The following is a 12,186-nucleotide window of genomic DNA, read 5'->3' on the forward strand; positions in this document are numbered from 1 at the left end:
TTTTATTACGCCATTCTTCTTGAAGGAATGATAAGATCATCAACCTCTTGAAATTTAGAATATAGAATTTGGTAATTTATTTGTATATGCTCTGTAGTTACATCGAGCTTCATAAATTAAAAGATTACTATAAATAAAAGGTAAAATATAACTGAATAAACATATTTCCATGTATGTGTGTGTGTATATATATGTATGTTTGTGTGTGTGTTTCTATTTTCTGACAGCAAAGAGAATTTCAATTTCCTGCACATCCAGTTGCCAGTAATTTGGTTGCATATCTGAGGTTAGAAAAAGACAGATAATAATAACAACAACGAAGCTAATGTCTGAATTGTGAAAAATCCCTCAAGAGATTTTGCTGTTTAAGACGTGCTGGTGTGTATGGCAGCCATATTCGGAATGCTTTGTGCTACGATAATCTCTTGAACTGTGATAGTCGATTGCCTCATCGACTGGGTGGGCAGCTCCATATTGATCCTGGGGTCCGTAATCTATGAGCTCCACCACACGGTCCGTAATATCACTCACGTGGCAAGGAGAATTCTCCTCACTGCTTGGGTAGAAGCTCTTTGACTTGGACCGCTTCTTGTAATCGTACAGAGAAGACTTGCCAAACACTTCACCTTCCCTGTGCGTTGCGGCAGCACCAGCAGAATCTGTCGTGTCATAATCTGGCGATGTCAGGCATGCCTCTTCCTTATAGTGATCGTCTCTGATCTCAATTTTATCTTCATCCAAGAGATTTCGAGAAAACTTTAGTGTTCCCTTCAGGATGTCTCGAACCTGGAATAAAAAAAAAAAAAAAAAATTAAAGATTTTGTTGTGAAAAATTTCTTTGTAAATTTTTATGTAAATCACACAAAATTAGTGACTGAAAAATAATATATATATATATATATATATATATATACTAGCAAGTCACCCGGCGTTGCCCAGTCATAAAATACATTTATTATTTTAATTCATGGAGATTTCTCATACGACCAATTCTCTATTGATCCAATAAACAGCAATGAATTCAAAAGCTATAAAAACGCGTTGCACTCCAGCCTTAGTTATTATTTATCTCTCCAATGTTGTTACCATCTGAGCTGAACAACTTTCAGCTACGTTTAATTTTGTGCATGTGCAAAGAGTAATTATTCGACTGCTACCGTCAACTGTTTTGTTTTCAATTTTAACTTGTAAGCAGCAACGTTTGCCGGTTAAAAACCAAATCGAAAGTGTGCTACAGGTCCTAGTATCCTATATATCAAATTTCAACTATGTAGACCAAATATTCAGAGAGGAGTTTGGTCGACTTTTCGCACACACTCTGCGACAAGATCACCTTTTTATATATTTATATAAAAATATTTCCATGTGCTAGAATATTTCGTCTTAAATTCTATGCAATTATACAGAATGTAGAAACTATGCATAAATAGAATTCAGCGTAATAATGAAATATAACCATCTCATAAGAAACTATAAAAAATGAATAATTAACGTTCGTTTTTGAAAGGAATATGCAAATGATTTAGTCTACCCTGCCATGTCAACATTTGTACAGCTATTAACCCAAGAATGCTTATCCATTCTCCCAATGTGGCTATACCATCAGTCTTCTCACCTGCACATACCTCTCTATACTGTCCAGATTTCATCTTCCTATGAAATCAGAAGCCTTACTCATCCATTATTTTTCTTTGTGTAACACTAGTCCTCAATATTACATGCACACTAGTGGGACGTGTGGAAATTATCAAAGTAATCTGATTAATGTCGTGTCAAAATATATCTGATTATTACGCTTCATCTCCAATATCCTTATAGGAGTCTGTGACATATTTACATTGAATGCATGCCCGGCGCGAACGGAAACCCCCACAATATAATTATATCATCTTTAGACAGGACAGAAACTGCTCTTGGATCCTACCAAGAAAGTACATTTTAGTTTCACGTACGGCACAAAATCACATTTTTTTTATTAAAATTGTTTTACATTGCGTCTTTAGTGATCGGGGGATCCTATTTATTAAAAAGGAGGATAAAAGGTGATAATATACTATAAACATTAAATTAACGCATCTAAATACTAATTTAATGTTCATAGTATGTTATTGTCTATACTCCTTTTTAATAAATAGGATCTCCCAATCAAATAATTTATAACCTAGAAACCATAGTGGAGCTCATAGATGCCAGGTAGAGTCTCCCCTTGGTCGACAGTGGTAATTTTCAAACAAAGAACAGATTGCCACTTCAATTTTTCTTCTTTTACACATTCATTTATTATTAATGGCTGAATGCTTAGAAAATGACATCCAATATGTGTAGTGGAATGTAGCCAAAAATTGGATGGCTACATTTAATGCTACTAAGACAAAACCCCTTTCCTTTAACAATTCTAAGAAACATTTGTGACTGCCGTGTGGTATAACCAGAGTCTGTGTTGTTTATATAATCATGATAATAATAAACGTCTACCTTTCAAATATGATAAATTTTATTTACAATATGATAAATTTTATTTACAATATGATAAATTTTATTTATAATATGATAAATTTTATTTACAAATATGATAAATTTTATTTACAAATATGATAAATTCCAAATCTACATTAAAATAATTTCATAAAGTTACTTACCTGCTTTACGCCAGCAATCGATAACAAAATTTCATCTTCTCCCCCTGTAAACTTTTGGGCATGCAGTTCATCTTGTAAACGTTCTAAACAAAAAATTGAATATTAAAAACAAAAAGAAATTAAAATAAAATGTTCATCTTATTTGCAATCAATTTTTTTTTATATCTAATGCCAGATATCAAAATGCATCTGACTTTGAGCAGGTTACGTTGTCGCCAACATTAATAAGTTTTAACGGGTTCTGTTGCCGTAAGATTTCATTTGTTTAGAATTGAAATCAATTAAAAACCTCATCCGCTTTTGATCAAATTCTATGGTTGCAAAACTTATTTCCGAAGAAAGAAAACAATATGCACCCAATTCACCCAGATCTTCGGTTGTTAATGTTTTTGCATGATGCGCAAACATTCGGCTGAAGTTAAATATTGCGTCTGACCACCACAACGAGATCTCAACATTACACATTTTTGATCTATTTAAAACAAAAACAAATAAAGAGTCGATATTCAATTAGAATCGTTACAAGAACTAAAGAATGGAGAGAAATTACTTTGAAAACAATTCAGACCTCGTAGAACTCAAACTGAAATTATTGCCAAAGTGATCCCAGCCCGTATTAGAATAACTGTTTGAAATTTTAACGCATTTTCATTATTTCTTCAACCTGTGTGTGTGTGTGTGTAGAGAGAGATGGAGATTTGACATGAAGTTCAAAATCAATGAATTCATTTTTATCAAATTTGATACAGAACAGTGAGTGTTATAAGCTCTACACACACACACACACACACACACACACACGCTGAAGTCAATATTTGTGTGTTATAGAAATCAATATTTTCATTCAGTGATATTGTTAAAATAATTTATATTGGAAGTTATTTATTGTTTAGAGATGTGTGATAAACTTGCCAAAACTATAAATTGGACAAGAAGAATAGAAGAGTGTCTGATAGCTGATCCGGAAGGATGTGGTTGTCACGTAATCAGGTTAGTTAGAAAAAATAGATGAATTGGATTGAGGGCATCAACAGAAGATGATCTGAAAGGAGTCTCCTCTCAAAGTGGGGAGAGTTTCAGAGGTGAGACATGTAAGAACTAGCTACCAAAGTAAAGATCATCGATCCCTCCTCCGCTAGATGTAATGCGTGGGAGTGAATAAACGACTATAAAAAACCAACTCATCGTCTTTAGTTAATCACATGTGTCTTTTCAAGAGAATCAACTCCCTTATGATGAGAGAAGAATTTCCCGGAAAGAGGCTGAGCATCAGAACCAGGTATTTCACGTTTATGTATTTGTTTTTCCTGAAAAACTTTATAAATGAATAAATGTTTAGTTTTTGTGTAGATTTTTTAACTTTTCTTTTTTATAGCTGCCAACCTGTGGGTGCTCAACAATATTCCAGGGGATGCAAAACGATATTCCAGGGGATGCAAGACAGGTTTAAATAGAAAATTGACTATTGTTACTTTTTTGTGTTTTTGTTTTCTTTTGCAATGTACCAACTTCTTGCTTTCATTTTAGGTTTAAGTATTGTTATTAAGTGGTCATTAAAAACATGCTTGAATAGATTTAATCCAATCATGTATTTAAATGAGTGTTAAAAAATTTTGGTGCTTATGTACTTATGTTACCATGCTATTTTTTAAATTTTATTTTCAAGGTAAATTTGAATTTTAATATATATCTTTTTTTTTTATTGTTAGGTGAAAGTACAGAATAGTTATAAAACCCCTTCCCACATGTTAAGAATGGCTTTCTAAATAATAACATTATTATTTTAGCATGGTAACATAAGTGCATAAGTACCAAAATTTTTAGGGATGCAAAGTTTAAGCGAAATTCCTTAAAGGGTGCGGACCAAAAAAAGGTTGGGAACCAGTGTTTTATAAGGAACACATATATATTATATATATAAAAGATTTGTTTTCTAAATATTTTGAAAACGATTCCAGATAAAACCCTGACGGGTACTATCACTGATCCTACTAAATCTTTTTTGACATAAGAAATTGATAATAAAACAACAAAGATATTCTATTTGGAATAAATCATTAGAATATCGCAAACTTACCAATATGAATATCAAGTTTGCTCGCACAATATTTGCACATTGCTTCAAAGTCATTCAATTTGCCTTGAACATAAGCCATTTTCGTATTTAGATCTGGTTCCTGAAATGCAAAAAATAGAAAATACAAAAAATACACTTTCGTTATTTGGATCAATAATAACAACAACATGTTTGAGTTTCAAATTTCATATTAATAGATTTGCTACGTTTAGCCACAAAGATTAATCATAAACGAAACAGCTGTGTGTGACAGATTATATTTTATTGTTATATATATGCCCCTATTTATAAATTGAGCTCTTTCGTGAAGGAAATAACAATTAGCACTTGGCATAAAGCAATACTCTTCTGTAAAATATCAAGTTAATAATCGCTAAACAGAAAAAAACTGTTGAAATTTACAGGTTTATTATTGAAATAATTAAAGCTAAATTATTCAATACTAGACTTTTTAGCCAATTAAAAACGGGAAAAAGTTATAGCCCTTTGACTAAGAATGGGTGCTTTATGTCAAATTGATGGTTGAATATTGTTAAATTTGTGCTCATATTTGCATTAAATCCTAACCCTTATTGATTCCAAACTATGTATTGAACAGATACCATACTTAGATACTTCAACGTTTCATAACAAACGTACATACAATATTTCAACCAGATCGGTCCAGTAATTTCCGAGAGAAAGTGAGAGTAAATTATATTGTGGTGACTTATAAATCCCTAATCATGCATCAAACGGATACCAAAATACTTTGCACCTTATCATAAAGGTTCCTACAAGATTTTAGCTAGATCAGCAGACTAATTTCCGAAAAAAAAAAGGTGATAGACAAAGATGTAGTTTGATATGCAGTAATTTGCATATCAAAATCTGCACATCAAAATGACGTAATAAAAGACCTGAAATCAAGATGGTGGTGAGCCAAGTTTGGAAAAGCAGACTGAACGGATTGGAGATTATAACAGTGGCCGAATGCTGACAAGAGTCTAGTTTGATTTGCTTACAAAAGAGAAACACAATATCGAATATATATATATATATATCTGTAGATGAATAATGTTTTTCATTTCAAAATGAGAAACATTATTCATCAAGTGAATAGCAGCAGTTACGTTTTACTCATCTCCCACCTCCTCCAGTGGACAGACGAGATGTAATTAGATGATTAGATATGGTCATGGAAATAAAGAAAACCTAAATTAGTTGTAGATTCATTAACGTTTCGTTTTCATTTTAAAGACTTCTTCAGGATGACTGATTTAAAGAAAGTAAATTAAAAAAAAAAGTGCATTACTTGCAAATATTGAATAGGTGTATGTGACGGACTTCATTAAACGTTATGAAATATGGAAAACCAGCAAGTTTAATGACCTTCTGCAATTACATTGTAACAAAGTGTAGAAAGGCAGTACAATTAAGTTATGGACTGAAAGTTGCATACTGACCTTCCCAAAGAAAAGAGATCTCAGTCAGACAAACAATTATAGAAGCATCTCACACCAATAACTGCAAACATATACAACGGGATGCTTCTCAATAGAATAGACCTTCGAATGAAAGAGATGTTCAGAAAAAAATCAAAATGGGTTCAGAAAAAGCCGCTCAACAATCAGCCAAATTTTGACTGTTGGAAGAATTCTTGAAGGAGTAACTACCAGCAATACTATTGTTTGTAGATTTTTTCAAAAACTACCAGCAATACTATTGTTTGTAGATTTTTTCAAAAACTACCAGCAATACTATTGTTTGTAGATTTTTTCAAAAACTACCAGCAATACTATTGTTTGTAGATTTTTTCAAAAACTTTTGATTCCGTTCACAGAGAAAGGATGACATATGGTATTCCTGAAGAAATCGTTTCAGCCATAATGATCCTATATAAGAATACAATAGCCATCCTGCGCTCTCCGGACGGTGACACAGACTTCTTTAAAATAAGAGCTGACGTACAACAGGGTGATACTCTGGCTTGATTCTTACTTGTGATTCATCTCGATTACATACTGAAACACTGTTGATCAATATGAGAAACAAGGCCTAACATTGTCTCCAGCAATAAGAAGCAGACGATACCCAACAAAGAAGATTTCACTGATGATCTTGTTTTGTTAGCTGATGATGACGCTAATGCACAAAAGTTGCTACATATCCTGGAAGATCCAACTGTCATGATTGGACTGCATATAAACCTAACTAAAACAGAATATATGTCCTTCCATTAAACCGGCCCAATTTAAACATGAAACAGAACATCACTTAAACAAGTAGACGACTTTGAATATCTCAGCAGCCACATCACATCCACCAAAAATGACAGCCACGTCAGAATAACCAAAGCTTAGAGTGCACTTAATCGGCTGAAAGTTATATGGAAATCTGTCCTCTTGGAACAGATCAAGAAAATCTTTTTACAGGCGTAGTGGAGACGGTGCTGCTTTATGGTTCATCAGCATGGAAAAAATTTGAAAGTAAATTAGATGGATCTTACACTAGAATGTTTCGAGCAGTATTAAACTTAAACTAGAAAACACACCCAACCATTAATTGTCTCTATGGTTGGTTGCCCAGGATCTCTTCAGTAATAAGAGAAAGAAAACATGATATGCTGGACATTGCTACAGAAGAAAAAATGGATAGTCGTCAGTGATGTGGTACTGTGGGATCCTAAACATGGAACTACTAAAGTAGGAAGACTTGTCAAGAGGTACACAAAATTGATAGAAGACACTGGATTACAATTTGAAGATCTTTCTAAGGCCACAGAAGATGGAGACCTGTGGAGGGAAAGAATCAATTTGGTTCGGGCAACCCATCCGATATGATGTATGTAATGTGGAAAAACTGTTTTTTTTTTTCCTTCTTTCGGACGAAACATGTGTGTAATGTATGTGAATTCTATATTTTGTCTGAAAGACGAAACAAAAACATTACACATCAAATATTTTAATTTGTTTTCTTTAAATCAGTCATCTTTAAGAATACTTAAATGAAAACAAAATTTAATGAATTTACAAATAATTTAAGTTTTCTCTTTTTTTTTATTTTCATTAAGTTAGAATATCATTTCCACCTTTTTTCATCTGATGCTCATATTGAAGTAGAACATTAAGTGCACTCTAAGCTTTGGTTATTCTGACGTGGCTGTCATTTTTGGTGGATGCGATGTGGCTGCTGAGATATTCAAAGTCGTCTACTAGTTGCAAAGCACACATAGATATCTAATGAGCCAAGCACCAAAATGCCTTAGCAAAAAAAAAAAAAAAAGAGTTTAAAATTGTAACACACAAAAAAAAAAACCTTAACAGATTTGAACAAAGAAAATATTGTTGACTCACTTGTCTTGTAATCTTCTTTGATTTCATCCTTCCTTTACTGGGTAACGTGGAATAGCGGGTTGGACTGCTGGTGTGACCATCATCAGGGCTGTAGCCTGCAGGGGTTGAAGCTACAGAACGGGGCATGAGGCTAGAGTTTGAATTTGTCGAGCGTAACATGGTGTCTTCTAATTTAGACAGGCTGGCCGTTGAGCCTCGTTTCTCTTGACAAGGGGGAGTAACTGTGAAGGAACAAATCAAATCGAATCAGAAACCAAACTCATAACTTTGTGATCCGCTCAATTTTCAACATTACTGTTTTTAATAAATAGAAAACTTTAAAATCAAAGGAGCAATCAGCATTGCACTCTTCATCATTTATTTTTACAGTTAAAATTAAAACTTTTGTTATTTCAATTATTATTTGTATTCATATTTTTTTATGTAAATACAAACTGAGAAATGTATCACTTCTTTATATAAAATGAAAAAAATTGTTTCATTCTAATAAAAACTAATGGACATGGAAAAGAATACATCTTACATTTTGAATAATTTCAAAAAGAAAATTTTCAATTTTTGGTTTATGCCTTGCACAAGTATTTTTTGTTTTCAGTTTTGGAAGAGTTATACTAGCAGAAAGAAAAGACAAAAAATTAATGCTTATTTTCTAACCATACTTCTTCGATAATTCAAAACAAGTTCAATAAATTAATAAGATATCACAATAGAAAACATTAAATAATAAAATATTGAATATAATTAAAATTGTTAAAAATTTAGTAACAATATAAAAAAAAAACATTTAAAATGTACAAATAAAATGTAATTATTTTCAAAATAAATCTATATATATAAAAATGTAAATTTGGTTTGTTAAAAATGAATAAAACCATATTTCTACGTTACCAATTTATTTGAAATTTTCAGACAACCCATCTTTAGAGTCGAGGGATGTTTTTATGTCATTAAAATAAATTTACCTCGCGAATTATTAAAATATTAAATAAAATATAAATATTTTTCAAAGTCGTTTCTGAGAGACTTGCCCGGTTTTATTTCTGGTAACTTCCGTTTCAACTACTCTCGAATTACCAGATAAGTAAAAAAAGAAAAAACTTACTCATGCAGAGAGTGATCCGTGCTGAAATAATAACATTATTATTTAAAAAGCCATTCTTAACATGGGGAAGGGAGGGTGTTTTGTACCTATTCTGTACTTTAACCTTACAATTGAATAAAAACATATCATAAAACTTTAATTAAACATGGAAATATGATTTTAAAAAAATAGCGCAGATCACTCTCTGCATTAGCACACACACACAAAAAAATAATCCCATATTTTAAAACTTTAAATTCATTTATGTACTTACCAATTTTTTAATTTTAAATTCCTTTATGTTAAGGCTTTCACTCATGAAACATTACGTTTTAATTGTTTAGTTTCTTTTCACGGCATTGTTTACATAAAAAAAGTTTTAACTTTTTCTAAACTGTTTCATTTTTACGACATGCCTCAACGTATTATAAACACCCTAACCTCCCCCATGTTAAAAAAAAAAAAACGCCCTTCCATAAACCTCGAAAGCCGTTCTTAATATGGGGAGGTTGAGGGTGTTCATTCCGAAAGCCGTTTTAACATGGGGAAGTTAGGGTGTTTATAATATGCTGGGGCGAGTCGTAAAATTAACGAAGTCGCTATCTATTATTTATTGCAAAAATTGCTTGAAATTTATTTATTTGACAAAAAAAAAAAAAATTACATTTTGGTACTCCTTAGGCGTTGAGTTCCATGGCGACCAGCAGAAAAAAATAATAGTCGCCCCCTTAGTCCCCCACCCCACCCCACACGTAACATTTTATTTACTGACGTTGCCGTAACTAAACGATTATTTGTCACATTTACAAACATTTATTTATTTATTTTCAAAAAAGTTTTACTTTTTATGAATATTAAAAGAAAAATGGGTACTCATGCAGAGAATGATCCATGCTGAAATAATAACGTTATTATTTAAAAAGCCATTCTTAACATGGGGAGGGGAGGGTGTTTTGTACCTATTCTGTACTTTAACCTTGCAATTGAATAAAAAAAAACATATCATAAAACTTTAATTAAATGTGGAAATAAGATTTAAAAAATAGCGCGGATTACTCTCTGCATTAGCACCGAAAAATGTTACTAAATATTTATTAATAATTTCTCACTTTTACAAACATTTGATTTTAAATTTCTTTTTAAATGACGACTTTTATCGACTTTTTTTTTAAATATCCCCCTCCCCCCAATGGTGTTTATTCCGAAATCCGTTGTTAACATGGAGAGGTTGAGGGTGTTTATTCTGAAAGCCATTCTTAACATTTGTCGAGGTGGACCTAATGTAAAAAAATAAATAAATAAATAAATTAAAAAAAAAAACTAAATCATTTACTGATAACTTCTCACTTTTACAAATATTTTTTAATTTACATGCATGGATGAACAAATTGTTGAATAGTGCGAAAACAAAACGTTTTTGTAATAAACTTCGGGATAATTTTTTGGATAAATATTTACATTTAGGTCCACCTCCACAATTTTCTTTTTTAAATGACGACTTTTATTGATAAATAAATTTACTTCTCCGCAACTTTTATTGATAAATAAATCTACTTCTCTGCAACGGGCACTGAACCCCTCCTTTTTTTTTTTTTAATAGTATTTTCGGGTGGGTATGCTGACAACAAATATCAGTTAAATTTTGCAAATAGCCCCCCCCCTCCAAAAGTGGTGTTTATTCCGGAAGCTGTTCTTAAGATGAGGAGGTTGAGGGGGGGGTGATTATAAGGTGGACCTAATCTAAAAAAAAAAAATAAAAATAAAAAAAGTTTTTTATGCGCACATAAGCAACTATTTTTTTATTAACTTTTTTATTTAAAAATTAGTAAATTTGAATGAATAGAATAATAAATCATTTATCATTAATGTGTTTTTGGTTTTGTGTTGAATGAAACTTTTTTTTTTTCATTACAACAATAATGAACCAATTTAAATCTTCCAGCATGCGTTTAAGGGTTACGAAATTATCAATAAATCGTTTAGTTACTAAGCCAACGTCAGTAAATAAAAAAAAATGTTACGTGCGCATGCATTAGCCTTGACTAGGGGGGCGCTAAGGAAGCGACCATTAAATAATTATGCTGGTCGCCATGGAACTCAACGCCCAAGGAGTACCTAAAGTGGCACTTATGTTATCGTGCTATTTTTTAAAATAGTATTTTTATGTTAAATTCAAATTTTACAATATGTTTTTATTTTATTAATTTGTTAAGTGAAAGTACAGATAACCTGGTCGGTTTCTAATGTGAGGAAAATCTACCCCCCCCTAAAAAAAGGGGTACTCTGGATAATAACAAAACATTAAAATTGCCCCAGTCTCGAAAGATTTCTTCTCTACTGAACGAGGAAAAAAAACGGTGAAGTGTAGTTCACCTTCTGTTTCTCTCCCCCTCTCTTAATATCTCTCTCTATCCATCTCTCCCTTTCCCTCTCTCAATCTATCTTTCTCTCTATATCACCCTCTCCATCTCTCTTTGAGCCCCTTTCTCTCTCTAACTCCCTCTATCTCTCTCCTTTCCTCTGTCTCATCCCTCTCTGTTTCTAACTCTCCCCCTCTCTCTGTTTATCTATCAATCCCTTTATCTCTCTATCTCCTTCTCTTTCTCTATTTTCCTCTCACTTTCTCTTTTCTATCTATATATCTTCCTCTCTATCTGTCCATCTCTAATCCCTCATCCTATTTTAGTCTCCTAAATTAATTACAGTGAATAAGGCATTGTCAAAACATGGATAAATCCTATTTTAGTCACCTAATTTACTGACTGTGAGAATAGAAGTTATTTGGAAATTACTGCTACCTTGAACAGCACCAGAAGTAACTGGTAAAACCTTTCTAATTAAATTGATTTTGGCAGCCATTTGGTAACAAAATGACAGTCTTAGCCCTTGCTGCATGAGGAATACCTGCGACCTTGCTGCCAAGTAGAAGAATTATTTATTCTACTTTAAAACATTCAATTTTTCAAAATTCTCATGTTTGACATCTCCAAAACATCCAATATGGGGGAAAAATATTGCAGAAATGCAAACTTATTGTTTAGGATGAATGCACAA

At 32.2% G+C, this 12,186-nt stretch overlaps 1 protein-coding gene across 39 annotated transcripts in view; it reads right to left on the minus strand.

Moving 5' to 3' along the window:
• Nucleotides 1–12,186, minus strand: part of LOC145284419 (TBC1 domain family member 5-like) — a 331,181-nt gene continuing 318,995 nt past the window's right edge. For 38 of the 39 annotated variants that reach the window (XM_080133179.1, XM_080133178.1, XM_080133182.1 and 35 more), the window contains 4 exons: nucleotides 8,052–8,272; nucleotides 4,717–4,816; nucleotides 2,640–2,722; nucleotides 324–786 (listed from right to left, as the gene is read on the minus strand). In XM_080133179.1, the coding sequence (XP_079989305.1) occupies nucleotides 349–786; nucleotides 2,640–2,722; nucleotides 4,717–4,816; nucleotides 8,052–8,272 (842 nt within the window). In that variant the 3' untranslated portion in view covers nucleotides 324–348. Of the gene's footprint in view, nucleotides 787–2,639; nucleotides 2,723–4,716; nucleotides 4,817–8,051; nucleotides 8,273–12,186 lie in introns of all 39 variants that reach the window. The other variant, XM_080133215.1, reaches the window with a different exon arrangement.

Source organism: Euprymna scolopes, chromosome 9 (assembly GCF_053919585.1).
Source record: "Euprymna scolopes isolate OS-2025 chromosome 9, ASM5391958v1, whole genome shotgun sequence".
Taxonomy (NCBI): domain Eukaryota; kingdom Metazoa; phylum Mollusca; class Cephalopoda; order Sepiida; family Sepiolidae; genus Euprymna; species Euprymna scolopes.